The sequence below is a fragment of the Nuphar pumila genome, chromosome 10 (assembly GCF_984573655.1).
Source record: "Nuphar pumila chromosome 10, dmNupPumi1.hap1.1, whole genome shotgun sequence".
NCBI classification, from domain to species: domain Eukaryota; kingdom Viridiplantae; phylum Streptophyta; class Magnoliopsida; order Nymphaeales; family Nymphaeaceae; genus Nuphar; species Nuphar pumila.
This window is the reverse complement of record NC_143258.1, coordinates 1630041-1646733: the sequence shown is the minus strand read 5'-3', so window position 1 is coordinate 1646733 and position 16693 is coordinate 1630041. Positions and strand designations below refer to the sequence as shown.

At 37.1% G+C, this 16693-nt stretch overlaps 1 protein-coding gene across 1 annotated transcript; it reads left to right on the top strand.

Annotated features, from left to right (window-relative positions):
* The first annotated feature begins 12430 nt into the window (after window positions 1–12430).
* LOC149823196 (reticulon-like protein B12) lies at window positions 12431–16491 on the top strand. The gene is made up of 4 exons (XM_090019981.1): window positions 12431–12527; window positions 12644–12824; window positions 15076–15287; window positions 15990–16491. The coding sequence occupies exons 1-4, from the start codon at window positions 12458–12460 to the stop codon at window positions 16157–16159; spliced, it is 633 nt and encodes a 210-aa protein (XP_089876107.1). The 5' UTR covers window positions 12431–12457; the 3' UTR covers window positions 16160–16491.
* The last annotated feature ends 202 nt before the right edge of the window (window positions 16492–16693 follow it).

The following is a 16693-nucleotide window of genomic DNA, read 5'->3' as shown; positions in this document are numbered from 1 at the left end:
CCATCAACATTACTATACTAAAACAGGTTCAACCAACATTGAACCTACCGGGAAACCAAACACGGGCCCAAGACATGCCAAGGAGCTCCAAAAAAGGAAAAAAAGAAAAGTAGAGATGCAAGGAGAAAAGAAAGAAAGAAACAAGAAGCAAATACAGTTAGGCGACGAGCATCACCCTGGATCATGAATGGTCCCTGGAGGAAGATGGTGTTGCAGATCAGGGATGTTGATGCGGAGAATGGTGTATACGTCCGCCAAAATAAGGTTCACCATTTTGTTGAACACTGCCGGAATATGCCGAAAAATAGCGTTGTTGCGAGTCATCCATACGGCCCACAATGACGAGAGAAGCCAAGTTCGCCAAATAATACGCCATTTGTTGCAATGACGAACTGGTTGAGGACCTCACAACAAATCATTGGCGAACGATTCTTGGCTCACGCTGACCCCGGCTTATTCAAAGTCACCTTAAAGATGTTTTGAAAAACAGAACACTCCCAAAAGAGAGAGAGAGAAGCGGTATAATGTTAATGGCAAAACAGAAAGCAAGAATGGATGACATCATTCACTAGATGATTGTTTCTGTTATAAACGATGGTGTTATATTCGACTTTTGGTTTGATGTGGTTTCTGTTATAATCTGCTTGCTGCTTTTCAGTTTTCTAATTTTTATTTTCTGAAATTTTTAGCTTAAAAATATTTTTTAAATTGTTAGGTTCTCCCAAAAAAAATTGATTTTCTTTTTTTCTTTTTTATTTTTTAAAATTTAATTGAAAAACCATTTTTTAAATTATGGATTGATTCAATTTTTTTTTTAAAACTTATTATTGTTCAAAATGGTTCCAGAAAGTTTTAAAATATTTTTTATTTTCATAAAGTTTTGGTGCTTTATTGCCTCTTACCAAAAGTGCTTTGAAAATGTTTAGGAACCCTCCTATCTAAGAGGGAGATATTTCATGTGGTTTAAATAGGTGTCTTTGTGCATGCCCAAGCATGCTTGAGGCGTAATGTGGTATTTTGATGGTGTACTTTACACTTTGATTGCAGCCGCATTCAAAAGTCCATTTTGACCGCACTTTAATCTTTACCCAAACCATAAACCACCTTTATCGATATCTTTGGTCGATCTTGGTTGCTTGCAAATCTGGACCATCGAAACCCTTCAGCAAAGTAAAATCCGGTGAGATTGACAGTGGTTACTGGTTTCCGGTGAGTTTCTCTAGCTGGAATCAGCTCCGGCCACCTCCAAATGCATGGTAGATTTCTCAAATCTACCATTTTGACTCCTTATTTTCAACTGCAACTCAGCCCTAAAGTAGATGCACGGTAGAATTCTCAAATCCACCATTTTCGGCTCCTTGGTTTCAACTGCAACTCAGCCCTAAACTAGAGGATCTCAGCGCCTGAATAGCAGTGCCATTGATTTACATTCGCTATAGAATTGCAACAAAGGTGCGTAGTGTCACATTTTTTCTGTTTTTAACATGAATTTAGCCTCAACTAGTAGAATTGAGAGGTTTTATAACAAAGACATAATTTTAAGAAGTGCAGTAGTTCTAACATGAAATGTGAATTTTCAATGTTAAGAAGCTTTAATTTAATTCTTTAGTAGTAAGATTTTCATAAATTTTTGAAAGTGTAGAAGGACCGTCAGATCACATCCTATTGCTTTCATGATGTACCTTACTCCTTCCTCCATCCTGCTTGTCACTACTCGTAAGTAGGGGTGTCAACAGGTCGGGTTTGGTTAGGACTTGGGTGAAACCAAACCAGACCTGATTTGAGATGATGGTACTGGGTTCGGACCCAGGTCTAATCGGACTCACCATAAGAGAAACCATGCCCAGATCCTATAAGGATTTCATGAACCAAACTCAGACCATACCGGGTAAAATAATTTTTTTTTATCTTTTTTACATTGAAAATTTGTGGATCGTAGTCGGAACTCCGGCCTGGGTCTGGTATGAAATTTCACAAACCATACCCAGATCCATATATTAATTGGACCCTTCGGGTCTGACCCAGATTCTAATCGGAGCTTCTTGTTTATCACCAAACCCTAACCCTACAGGGCAAGGTACAGGTTGGTCCTCATCAAACCCAATCCATTAACACCCCTACTTGTAAGGCATAGGGGTCAGAAAACTACCCGGGGTTTACTTCGTAGGAAGGCAGGCTCATTAAGTGACCCGCATCCCCGGAAAGGTTCTGCCTTGTCACAAAAGTGTAGAAGGAATGTGAGGTTGTAGGCCTCTTAAACCGATATTCAATCAAATTCAATTCTGTTTAGTTGCATTTGGTAAGCCAAAACTATATTTGATTGTAATCGGATGTGGATACGGTTTTGATCTTTTGTTACAGAATCGGACAAACATCCAAATTTGATGGATAACTGAATCCATTTACATTTTAAAAAATGGATTTGGTATGCGCTTTACACCATCCAAATCCGAATCCATTTAGCCAACATCCGATTAGTCGAATATAGTATTGCCCACACCCGATCCGAATCTGAACCATTTACATCCCTAAAACTAATAGGTGGGCATTGGCTCAGGTGCCTGATGGGTAGTAAGGTACCCAAATCGAGATGGGTTCGGTTTGAATTGCCACAACATTTCAAAACCCAACCTGATCGGTAAACGGGCTGGATTTAGGCTTTTGGGTAGGGATAACGATTAAAGAATCAGTCCGAGAGAGCCAGGCACAGCTCTAGCCATATAAGTCTCAGGCTGAGCCTAAACATGACAATGGCTGGGTTGGGCTTTTGGTGGGTTTAGGTCCAAGGCAGACCCGGCCGGGCCCAATATTCATCCTTGATTGAAACAGCACCAACTTTATATGATAGGAATCTACTTTCAACTTTGCAAGGAGCAATGTAAGGCGTGAGGGTGGTTGTCAATGTGGAGGGATGTAGATGGTTTGGATTCGGATAACATGTGGCTAATACCATATCCAACTAATCAGATGTTGGCTAAACAAATTCTAATTAGGATAGTGAAAATCTCATACCAGATCCTCTTTTTGCATGTAAACGGATTAGGATGTGTTATAGTAGGCTATTTGTCAGATTTGATAGCAAAAAATCAAAACCATATCCTTATCTTATTATAATCGGATATGGTTTTGGCTTACTAAATGCAATAAAACCTAACCAAATTCGGTCTGATTTTGAAAAAACATCTGATTCATTGACATCCTTGTTTATTAAAAGTTGTTAGTCTGTAGCCAAGTATTAATACAGATCTGGCCAATCGGATATTGACTAATCGGACTCAGATTTGAATTCCGATTCTGATGAGAAAAAGATAATACCGAATCCGAAAAAATACTTGTAATCAGATTCAGATATCCGTTGGATTCGGTTATGAAATCTTAAACCGAATCAGAATCCAACGTAACACACACTCGGGTTCAGTTTTTTAACCAAATTGGATTAATTGAATTTGGAATTGGATCTAATATCAAATACATTCAATCCGTTGGCATCCCTATATTTAGATCACTGACTTGTAAAATGAACCATTTATTGGATCCATGGGCTTGTTGGTTTAAAACGCACTGACCTTGACCTGGTTTTGGGTTGTATATTGAAGATGATGTAAAAACTACATACTGCATCTTATGTCACAGGGACACACCATTTAGAATTCCATGTCTAAGGAACACAGGGTAAGCCCCAAAGGGGTGGGACCTTGAGGCATGCGCAAATCTCATGGACGTCACCCCTTGCGCAGGCCGAAGCGTGGCGACTATATTATTATATAATTTTTAATGACTTTCAATAGTTTTTAATGATATTTTTTCTGTTGCATGCGTTTTTATACAGTAACACAGTTCATACCAAAAGTTCTTTATTAACTAAAATATATATAAAAAAAACGTCATCTTAGTAATATCTTTCAAAAAGTTTACTAATTCACGTACTGGAGTCCGAGTACCTGTCCGTGTCTTTGTGATGGACTGTGTTTATTGCAGTGTAGACAGAAAGTAGACTTAGAAAATGAAGAGAAGAGATATTGATCATCTTAATTCAGCAGATATATATAGCACATCAAATAGATTACAAAAGGTATAAACATATTACAAAGGAAATCCAAGAAATTTGAATGGAAGATGTTGCTAACCATTTCCTCATATGAAGTTACCACTTTATCATATGAAGTTACTTACTTGGATCTTTAAGCAATTCTCTAGTGTCTGGAAGGAGTTTTAAATGTTGCGCCATGGGAGATTCAATAGGTCATGCCCCTCAATACCAAGTGCAAATTTACGTTGAGAAATAAATATGCCTTTCTTGGATTTGGTTACTTCAATGCCTAAACAATACTTAGAGTACCCTTAAATCTTTGAGACAAAATTTGTTGTTGATGAATTCTTTAAAAGCATTAATCGCCTAAAGATTATCACCCGCGATGATTATGTCATCAACATATACTAAAACAAATGTGTGACCATTTTTTGCTGTGTTGAGAGAATAAAGAGTAATCTGATTTGGATTGGACAAACTGGTCTTCCTTCAGGAAATTGGACAATTTAGAAAACCAGTTCCTGGAAGATTGTTTGAGGCCATATATTAACTTATTTAATCGGCAAACAAGATCCTCCTCTTAGCGCAAAAATCCAGGTGGCATCTTCATATATATTTCTTCCTGTAAGTCTCTACGTAAGAAAACATTATTCACATCTATTTGATATATGTGCCGATTTTGAATGACAGCAAGGGCGAGAAAACTCCGAACTATAATGAGCTTTGCAACAGGAGCAAATATTTCATTATAATCTAACCCTTCGATTTGTGTATATCCCTTTGCGACAAAGCGTGCTTTGTATCATTCTATTTTCCCATTGAATATATATTTGATCTTATAGACCCACTTAAACCCAATAGGGTATTTTCCTGTAGAAAGCTTTGTTATTGTCTAAGTACTGTTCTTTTCCAAAGCTCTAATTTTTGTAGTCATAGCATTACTCCAATGTTGATGTTGCATGGCTTGTTTGAAGGTTTTTGGTTCATGATTTTGGGTAATAGCTGCTAAGAATGCTCTATGGGTTTTGACAAAAAATTAATAGCTTAGAAATTTGGTTACAGAATGAGAGGTGCTGGAATGACCCAAGCTTGAATTGTTTGATTAAAGCGTGGGAGCACATAGCAATGATAATCCTTTAAATAATTTGGTTGTGAAAGTTTCCTACTTGAACGCCTCATATGGGAAACAATTTCTGAGTTTGGGTCTTGACTATGGTTTGGATTTGGAATTGGGAATGAAGCAATGCCCGAATTTGGGGTTTGATTTGGGTTTTGGTTGCATGCAGGTATGAATCCAGATTCATGGATAGGACCATCCGTGTTGGGGACAAGGTTTTGTTCCACATTGGAATTTGGGCCAAAATTCAAGATTGAATTTGGATGCGGATCACAATTTAGAGATCCAAATGGATATTTGGTTCAATTGAATCTTGAATGGGAAGTGAAAGAACCAAATTTTCATCATCTTTGTCTTAAGCACATTGATTTTTGAAAGGAAACTCCCTCTCCTGAAATCTCACATCCCAGCTTGCAAAAGGTGTCATGACTATCAAGGTTATATAACTTGTATCCAACTTGACCATAGGGATAGCTAATAAAAACGACGAGCACGAGAATCAAATTTATGAGATTTATAAATGTTATGAGCATAACAAAGACACTGAAAAATTTTAAGGTGATCGTATTTGGGTTCTTTATTATGTAATATCTCATAAGGAGTTTTGTCAAGCAACGGATGCGATAGAAATTGAATAATGAGATATGGCACAATTAGAATGCAATCACCCCAAAATTTTAAGGGGATATTGGCTTGGAAGCGAAAAATACGAGCAATGTTAAGCAAATCATGATGCTTGCGCTCGATGACCACATTTTGTTGAGGTGTTGATACACAAACTCTGTTGGTGATCTATGCCCTTACTTTGAAAATATAACTACATGTCATTGAAAAAAAATTCAAATTTGTTGTCACTTCAAAAATGTTTGACACGAGTACTAAATCGATTTTTGACCAAAGCAATAAAATTTTGAATTAAAATGCAAGTCTCTGGTTTATATTTTATCAAATAGACCCACGTAGTTCTGATAAAATCATCCACAATAGTTAAAAAATAATGTGTTTCAAAGATAGTGTTCTATATCTACCTCAAATGTCACAGTGGATTAATTGAAAAGGAGTTGTGGTGGATATAGAACTGTTAGGGAAAGAAAGACAAGTTTGTTTGACAAGTGGGCAAATATGACAATGACCATCAAATGTGCAATCACCAAAATTTATTTGATTTATTCAAATATTTGAGTTTAGCACCGGATAAATGGCCAAGATGATAGTGTCAAATTTTAGAAAGGGAGAGTGGATGAGGCATTCAAAGAAACATTACTGCTATTTATTTCAAGAATATAAAGCCCATTTCTAAGCTTACCCACTCCAATCTTATGATTCAAGCGAGGGTCCTGCAAAATACAAGAATCATTTGTAAATATGGCTTCACATTTTTAGTCTTCACAAATTTTATTAACAGAAATAAGATTGAAACGAAAATTTGAAAAATGAAGCACACTATGCAGGACAAGGTTTTGACCCAAGTAAATGTCTCAAACATGCAAAATGGGAATGGAAGTTCCATTTGGTAAACCAACTGGGGGACAAGAAGCAAGGGATGGAGACATTAGATTAGACATGGAGTGTGTGATATGATCAATGACACCAGTGCCAATAATCCAACTATTTGTTAAAGATATTAAAGCCAAATGAGAGGAATGAGATATACTTGCTAGGTTTGCTTGATGATCTGGTTTACCTTGGTTGTTAATCGGTTCTTTGTCAGTAATGGCTACAACATTTTCTTTGGAGATTGCTTGGACATTAGAGTGAGTATTAGAAGCGCTCCCAGTTCCAGGAGGAAATCCTTCTAGATGATAGTATTTGGCCTTCACATGACTAAGTTTTTCACAATGACCACATCGGGGGTGTGTTCGGTTTACATGTGATTTAGAGAAATTATCTCTTTGGTTGCTGCCATAACTTCCTACAACAGTTGTGATCCATGCATAGATCCTTTTGTTTCTCCTCCTAAACAACAAGTGAATATGCCTTTGCCGCATATGGTATAGGATTCATGATGAGAACTTGACTTCTAGTAATATTAAAACTTTCATTTAATCCTATTAAAAATTGCATGAGCCCCTCACGTTGTTGTAAATCTTGAATAGCCTTCATGGCTCCACATGTGCACGTTGGGATGTTAGTATATGTTGCAAGTTCATCCCAAAGTCCCTTCAATTTTGTATAATATGCAGCCACTGATGATTGCATTTGTCTAGAATTTATAATTTTTTGTTTAATCTGGCATATTCTTGGACCATTTGATTGAGAAAACCTTTCATTCAAATATGATCATACTTTCATTGCAGTCTCAGTATATATAATGTTGGGCACAAGATCCTTATGTAGTGAATTAAGGATCTAAGAAAGAACCATGTTGTTGCACCTATACCAGGTTGCAACCATGGTGCTTAGTTCAATAGGCCTCGCAATAGTGCCATCAATGAACCCTACTTTAATTTTAGCACTTAATCCCATCAGCATAGCATGCCTTCACATCAGGTAGTTATCACCCATTAGGGTTTGAGATACCAAAGACATCTTTGGGTTATCTCACTGATGTAGAAAGAACAAGGACATGCCTGATATAGTCTCATCGCTAGAGACCACGATAGTTTGATTTAAGGTGCCACTCATGATGATGACTAACAAGAATCAATAAAAAATGTGATTCACTTACAAGAGATTTCAGCAAGAAATGTGAACATGCACAAATGGAACCATCGAAGGTTGATGGTGACAAGTCACCTTCTGGACTGACACAATAGTAATATTTTTCTCACTATAAATTAGGAGCAGGTGTTAATGGCTAGGATTTACAGCTTATGCTCTGATACCATGTTGCAGTGGAGACATAAAGTAGACTTGAAAATGAAGAAAAAACATTATTATATATTGATTATCATAATTAAGCAGATATATAGTGCATCAAATAGATTACAAAAGGTATATAAGTTACAAATAGATTACAAAGGAAATCCACGAAATCAGGATAAAAGATGTTGTTAACCATTTCCTTATATGTTTCTAACTCCTAGATAAACCTCTTTTGGTAATAGAATCCTCATATGTAGGCTTCGTAGTTAGCCTATAGATAACTGGACTTTATCATATGAAGTTACCATTTTATCAATTCTTCCCCCTATCACCATTTATATATGGTCGGAATCCCCATCTCTATGCAAGTCACTTGACAACGATGATTTTGCAACCCATTTTTACTTAATTGGATCTGACAATTTCAAGTATTCTACTATTGTTGTATCTGTATCTGAGTTGTGAAGCACTAGAAGGGCAATATGACCTCAAGGATGACAAAGTTAGCATAAAAACCTTTATTTTGGAAAGACCCATTTTTAACGCGTTAACAATGATAAGACTTGTGAAGAATGGAGAGTTCAAAAACTGACACGTTATTTTCAAATAACAGAGATTTTTTGTCATCTAAGGTCCGAACAGAATCCACCCATCTCTTCAATGGAGCTGCATGTAACATTGCTCTAAGTAGGGCTATGAAACAAGATGAACTGCTTGTGTCTAGGCTTGTGTTGCCTATAAAGAGCTTGTTCAAACTCATAAAATAGGCTTCGTAAGACAAACACAAGTAGGGAGTGTTCGACTCAGCTTGACTTGCCACAAGAACAAGACGTTTGGCTTGTTTATCATCTTGAGCTCTATCTAGACTACCCAATCTAGGGTTGTAGAAGTATTGGGGTTTTGTCTCAAAATTATTAGGTTAGAACCTAGTGTAGCCTACCCATTATCTTACATTTACCTAAGTTTGTGTGTTTATTTAACAATTCAAAAGTTTAGTTTCATGTTAAAGATTGTGAGAATTTCACTTTGATTTAAATAATGTAGAGTCACATTTATGGGCAAGACCTATTGTGGGCATATCAATTAAATTTTTAACTTTAGACTTTGGGCTTAGGTTGGTAATTCTTAGACTTTGACCATTTTTTTGGTATTTTGGATGATATTATCTCCGAGATCAAAATTGTCTCAGTTTAGCTTTTTGATCAACTCATTATGAGCCTTAACCAAAGCAGTTTTAAACCTTGGCCCAGTCTTCCTACCGGTTGAAACCTTTTGACCATGACCAAAACCTGCCCAATGTCATTTGCATAGGGCATTTATAGTCAAACAATCTATTAGGCGATAATCCTTGTTGACCATTAATGACCTTGATGTTGAACTTGGGTTTGAGTTTTGGTTCTGTTTGGTTTAGCTTGGTCATTCTTGGACTTTGACCATTGTATTTGGTATTTGGGATAATTTTATCCTCAAAACCAAGATCTTCTCACTTTAACTTTTTGACTAACTCATTATGTGCCTTGACCTAGTCTTCCTACCTGTTGAAACCTTTTGACCTTGACCAGATCATGTCCAACGTCTTTTGCATAGGGCATTTATGGTCAAACAATTCATTAGATAACAATTAACTAGGACCGTGATGTTGAGCTTTAGACCTTGGCTTTGGCTTTGGCTTTGGACTTGGGTCTGAGTTTCAGTTCGGTTTTGTTTGGTCTGGTCATTCTTGGACTTTGACCATTCTTTTTTATATTTGGACTTTAAAATCTCTTTAAATTCTAAAAGATATTGAAAATAAGTTACTTTCAAGATAACGAATTTGTGAGTTCAAAAATCTTGAAATTCAAAAAAGTGAGAGATTAAGAAAACTAAAATATTTTGGTCATGATTTTATCTCTACATGATAGGTAGAGAAGTTATGACATCTCTGGATGCCCCTTCTTGAAAAGAGGCTATAGAGAGTAAAATATAATCTATCCTCAAAAATAAAACTTTGATTTTAATCGATCTACCCCTTGGTTTTAAACCTTTGGATGTAAATAGAATTTCAAAAAAAAAAACTTTGACCTGTTAGTTCTATTGAAAAATTTAACTGGACTTGTTATTAAAAATAATATAGAGTTGCATTAATAGGCAGGGCCCATTATAGGCATATCAATTAAACTTTGGACCTTGGATTTAAATTTACCTTTGGCTTGGACTTGGATTTGGGTTTAGGTTTTGGTTCATTTTTATTTGGTCATTCTTAGACTTTGACCATTCTTTTTAGTACTTAGAACGGTTTTATCCCTAAGATGAAGATCGTTTCACTTTAGCTTTTTTGACCAACCCATTATTAGTCTTGACCAAACCAGTTTTAGAAACTTGATCCATTCTTCCTACCTGTTGGAACCTTTTGACCTTGACAAGAACATGCCCAACGATTTTTGCATGGGGCATTTATGGTCAAACGGTCCATTAGGCATTCCTCTTTGTTGATTGTTGACTAGGACCTCGATGTTGAATGTTCTTAACCTTCTTAGGGTCATTTTGGATCAAGGTTATAACATTTTTGTTCATTGATCATGCTTAATCCCCTAGCAAGTGTTGACTAGAGGTCTTTATGACTGACTGATTGGTCATTACATGCCTTTTATTGCTAGTTGTTGGGGTTGAAGCCTATATATATACCTCAGCCATCTTGCATTCTTCTCCTCTCCTATCATCTCTCTCTCTTTAGAACTCACAAGTTCTTTATCTCTAGTACTCTATGGAGATCTCAATCTCTCTCTCCCACCTTAATGCTCTTCCTCTCCCTTTCTTTAGTAGGTTCAAACCTTAATTTAGTCAAGGTTTTGTCTCTCCCTCTCTTTAGTAGGTTCAGACCTTAAGTTGATCATAGGGTTTACCTAACCTAGTTAATAGGCTATTCAAGGTGATCCATGTCTAATTGCTCGCTCTCACCTAGTGCAGGACATGCACTAACCTTCGTGAGTAGGTGAAAGCTCGGTTGTATCCTGTGAGCAAAGTTTCACGAATACCTATTGCACCAAGGACTTGATCTTAAGTAAAACAACTATAGCTTGAAAGATAGTGTGCATAACGCATGCCTCCAAGCACATTTGATTCAAGCTTTGTTGCCTTACGCACTGAGTGACTATTTTTTCCAACAAGAAGGGTTGGGTTTGGTCAGGTATCTATTACAAATCTAATGCATTATTTTTTATACGGATCTTTAAAATAAGATCTAGATGTGCATCAAGATCTTATTCAAACTTGCTCAAGTGGATTATCTTTGGATTCTAATTGGATTTGGACTAGTGTTTTATGTTGGATCTAAGTTTGGATTTAGTTTAAACCATAGTTACAACAATCTGCTTGCCACATGCAAAAGTTTGCTTTCTCATATGCTCGCTTCAAAAGCAGGAAACTCTTTGCTTCCCTGAATGGAGGTGAAGCTTTGGGAAACCCACTTCTGAAATGTGGAAAACTCGATTCCCTTAATAGGGAGTATGCTTCCTTTTCGTTTCTCAAATCGATTCTCTTTCACTTTCCTAACGTTTCTCTCGTCGTTTTTTACTTGCTTTCCTCTTATTTTTTATGTTTTTTATCTTAGAAAAAAAATACTTTTTATATAATAAGCTTGCCTGATAGATTTATACCATTTTATATTTATGTTCATGTCATTTCTTAACTGTGATTTATATTGCTTTTAATGTGTTTCCTTTTAATTTTTCATGCACTTGTATAATCGCTTAGTAATCGTATCATGCTTCTCGCTTCATGCTACTTTTTAACAGCTTCCTTGCTTCCCCCTCATGCATAGCTTCTCGTATCTATTTTGTTTCTTGGTAACTATGATTCAAACCCAATATATTTACCTTTTTACATAAAAAAAAACTTGTTTTTTAGTTTTTTGACGTGGACCCAGTATTACCGTATATATTTTGGTTAGTCATTCAACCCTTCCCTCATCGGATCCGGACTCTCACTTGGATCTATTGCATGTGTTTAGGATTCGGGGCCACCCCTACCATCCACTTCCACAAACATAAACACGCGCTATTTGACTGTCACATGGATATGTCAAAAAAGGACACGACACGCCAATCCTGTTTAATCCTTTATTAAGAATAGTATATAAAGAGATACGACACGGGGTAAAGTTGAAGTATCCCTGTTGACATTGCTATTTTGGTATCTTTGTACAGCGGAGCTGCATCATAGGTGCTCGCGTGGATGTGTTCAAAAAGTTGACACACACATCACTCTCTCTCTCTCTCTCTGAGTTCATGCATTCACGTTCTTCCATTTCTATGACATTTTTCTTCTTTTATCAAAATAGAAAAATGCAAAAAAAGTACGCAAGTTTGGTCGGTCGGTGGGCGCAAAAAGTATGGATGGTTTTGCTCTTTTAGGCTGGATTCTTTATCCCCCAGAGTACCATCCTGAGAGGGAAACCCATCTCCCCAACACCACCCAAAAAAAGTTTCCCTCAAATCTCATCGGAATCGTCTCAGATTTGAGGGGTCATGGCTTCTCCCTCTGGTCGATTATTTAACAGACAGAGGAGTCTTCATGAGATTCTTGGTGGTGGAATCAGTGAGTGGATTGATAAGTTTTTTTATTGAAATTTGATTCGGTGTCTCTGGTTTTGGTGATTTCAGGATGCGGGGTTTGGATAATTTTGTGTATATGTTGGTGGTTTTGATGAACAGTTGCAGATGTGGTGCTGTGGAGGAAGGAGAACGTAGCAGTTGGGATTCTAGCCGTGACCGCTGCAGCATGGATCGTGTTTGAGAAATCTGGCTACACTCTGTTGTCTCTGGTCGCCAACGTCCTGCTGCTGCTGTTTGTGATCCTTTTTCTGTGGGCAAAATCAGCGGCGATCCTTAACAGGTGAAATTCTTTTCTCTTTTTTTGATGATTTGCTTTTGGCTGATTCATTTGGAGCGATTTAATTGATTATTTGGTAATGGGTTTTGAGTGGTGATTGGTCTTTCATCTGTTATTCGTTGGTAAGGGCTTAGATGGCGTTTCAGGATTTGGGTTTTTGTGTTTGGTGGGGTGTAGGTTGAATTGTTATTATGAAGGTTGGCAGTGGATGGGTCTCAGGTTTCGGTTGGCTATGATGAATTAAGGACAAATTGCATGTTATTGGCTTCTAGGAGAACTGCCTTTCTAAATTCTATGGGGTTGATTGAGAGTTTGATGATTTAGGTGTTTGTTGCCTTAGATTGGTATGCACATTTGAATTTTGATTTCAGATTCTGATGTAATGAGTTAGTGATTGGTTATGTTTTGATGGCTTCTAGAATGTGATCTGGTTATGTTGATTTTCTCAAGGGGATTGTCACTACGATGGGGCAGTTTATGGTTTTATGATGTTGTTTTAAGTTGCACTAAATGTGTGGTGCATATCATGGTGGATGGGTGATGTTATACTTTTGAAATTTGAACAGAGGTTCTGTCTTGATGAGTTGGTGAGTTTGGTTATTAAATTTTATGGGTTTTCATTGTTTTGCTGCACGGTATTTGTTGATTTGTTTTTTGGATTTGGCATGACGTTACTTTGATTCTGAATATGGTGATGGAATACAGCTTTTGTTTGTCTATGAGTTGATGATGTTTTTGTGACACATTGCATTTACATCAGTATCTGTTGCCCTTATTTCATGTTCCTAGGTATGTTTCCAGTTGCTCTTTGGATAGTTGGGTTTGAATATTGGTATTCACTAACTTCAGTAGGCAGGACTGGTTTTTTAGGCAATGTCAGGTTGTTGCCATGGTAGCATAACATGGATCATATATGGTATCGCTTTTTGCTTGCAACCATGCAGCTTGGCCTTGGTCCTGGTTCGGCTTTGTCACTATAAGGTTATATCTTTGGAGGCTGAGGTATGTCTAACCCACCAGTCCACTACTCTGTGGTTCTTCTTTGCCACCTGCAAGCTGATGTGGAGGAAAATACATAAGCAAATATAGAGAGCCTGACAAGGAAAAAGGGAAAACAGAAAAGAAGAAAGTCATTATTCAGAAAAAGGATATCTCAAGGGAAATGAAATTCTCTTTGCCAAAGTTATGCAAAAGAAACGACACACTGTAAAGGCTATGGTTGATTCAGATTTTTCTTTCATATACCTTACCTATTTGTGCTGACAGTCTATTATGAAATCAGATTCTAGCTTATAAGAAAATTGATGTATCTATCCTGGGAGATTGTTAGCATCTTAAAGCTCCCATTTTTTTGTTGGCTTGCTTAGCTTATTTTAAGCTGTGTGGTCACCTTTCGTGCCTCGGTTACCCCTCATCGTCTATATCCCTTGTTGTCCCAAATGCTTGCATACAGGTGGCATTTTTCAAAGGTGAAGCTTTCATGGTAGGTATGCGTGTGATTTGTAGTTCTACAAGAGGGAAAGTGGTTAAAGAAGATGGTCAAATGGCCTCAAGGTATCAGATTCAGATTGTGTGCATTGTCGTTCACAATCATAACTGTAGATATTTATGAATATGTGTTTCAGTAAACTGATTTAGTGGTCCGATGCCTCACTATTGGTCCATTCTCCTCTGTTTGTCCTGTTTATTATGTCTTAATGTGAATGCTAGATTCGTGGTCAGCATCCTCGTCTGGTCCTTGCCTTGTGCTTTCCTAATTGTCATCTTGAAGTTGGTCTTTGTACCATTTTTGCAGGGGCCGACAATCTCTTAGTTGTTATGGGAAAAACTTACCTTTCCAACAAACAACTATGGTATCATACAACACAGGTTAAAAATTAAATACGTTTGATGAAATTTTGAATTATGATCAGATGTAAAATGATGGGTTGTGCATTATCTCTTGAAAAAAAGGATAACAGAACAAAAAACAGATGCTTTAAGCCTAAGAGTGAAAGAAGAGACAGGACTGGATGGATCCTCTTGTACAGATTTGTTTTTTCCCTATTTTATTCTGACTTATTAGTTTGATGGTTGAATCTTGTGCTGGCATCATGTTGCACTTCGCTTATGTTATGTTAATGCGATAATTCTCATCTTATTTTTTCCTTTTACATATGCTTTTTTTTCAATCATGTGCTATCAGTGTCGATTCTTTGGCAAGATATAAATATCCAAATCTTGAAAAGTCCTGTTACTCTCATACTGAATGCAGACCGCCTCCACCATTGCCAGACTTCCATATAACAGAAGAAATGGCAGAAAAAGCAGCAGTTTGTCTGCGTTCACAGATAAATTATTTGCTCTCCATTTCTCAGGACATCACCCTAGGAAGGGACTCAAAGCTCTTTTTCAAGGTAGCCGCATATTTATGGGTTATCTCAATAGTTGGCGGAGTGACCGACTTCCTCACGTTAGGTTACACAAGTAAGTCTTTAGTCTTGGCTTCAATAATTATCCATGGTTTTGTCGTCTTGGCTCCAGGAATTACCCATGTTTTATTTGTATCGTTATATGTAACAGTTAGGTTATTAACTATATAAATGAAGAGTTGTCTACTTCGACTTGCAATATTTGGGACTCAAGTCCTGATTCCCATGTCAGGAATCTTGCTGAATTTTGGATTTATCCTGATTTTATCATGAAAAGTTTTCAACTTATTGCATTTTTTATATGTCATTACTTTTACATTATCATAATGTGATTTTATTGCTTTTGTTGTTATTTTCCTAATTTTTCTGTTTCTTATGAGTGGTACTTTTTCAGATATTTTCACAATGATTCCCAATCAAAATAAATTGATAACAAATATTATCGCAGAATGCAGCTAGTGTTTTCGAACAGGAAGTCATAAGAGTCCTGTAATTTGATCACACACACACGTGATTTGCATCATAATTTGAAAGTCACAGTTATCATCTTTGTGCACACCCGTGTGTGTGTGTGTGTGTGTGTGTGTGTGTGTGTGTGTGTGTGTGTGTGTGTGTGTGTGTGTCACATACACATGATTTGCATCATAATTTGACAGTCACGGGTATCATCTGTGTGCGTAGCTCTCATTGTTTCTGAGCATGACTATCTTACATAGACCTCTTATCGTTTCCTCAAAATCAACATTCTTGTGGGCAGGCCTCGTTATCATTCTTACAGTCCCTGCATTGTATGAGAAGTATGAAGATCATGTGGATAAATACGCACAGATAGCATGTGTAGCATTGCAAACGACATACACAAGATTAGATGCAAAATACTTGATTAAGATCAGAAAATGGATTCTGGAGAAAAGAAAACTGAGCTAGAACATGCCTTTTATTTAGTTTGCTGTTAATCTCCAGCTTTTTCCTTAGTCACCGGCCGTGAAGCTCAGTGTTTTTGAATCAGAAATTGGTCAAGCTTGGAGGTGAAGTGCCCATCGGTGTGTGTTGGTGTGAAGTTTGATGAGGAAAGTCGTTCAGTGCTAAAAGGTTTAGGGCTTCAATCTCTTGGCCAACTGGGATCATGGTTTTTTCGGTTTTTCAATTTGGCGTTATGCCTTTGTGTGAAATAAGTTGTAAATGCTGGTTTTTGAGTGGCTTTCCGAGTGATTGAAAATGCAGCTGTTGAAATTATATTTGAGTTGTTTGATGGATAACGTCACTGAAGTAGTTTGATATCTTTCAATTTTTATAGTGCAGTTTGTATACAAGGATGTCTACGAGATTGAGCTCCGGACCAGTTAAATCATGGTGTGTGTATGTGTGTGCGTGCACGTGTGCTTGTGGTCGTGTGTGCGTGGCACGTGTGCCCATGCTTTGCAAAGAATATCTAAGGCTGTTTATAGGTTTTTTTTTTTT

Bases quoted from the DNA above. Each gene is read 5' to 3' on its own strand.
- LOC149823196 (XM_090019981.1), top strand. From the start codon at position 12,458: ATGGCTTCTCCCTCTGGTCGATTATTTAACAGACAGAGGAGTCTTCAT. The intron at 12,528-12,643 runs GTGAGTGGATTG...TTTGATGAACAG, and splicing joins GATTCTTGGTGGTGGAATCA to TTGCAGATGTGGTGCTGTGG. The intron at 15,288-15,989 runs GTAAGTCTTTAG...TCTTGTGGGCAG, and splicing joins CCTCACGTTAGGTTACACAA to GCCTCGTTATCATTCTTACA.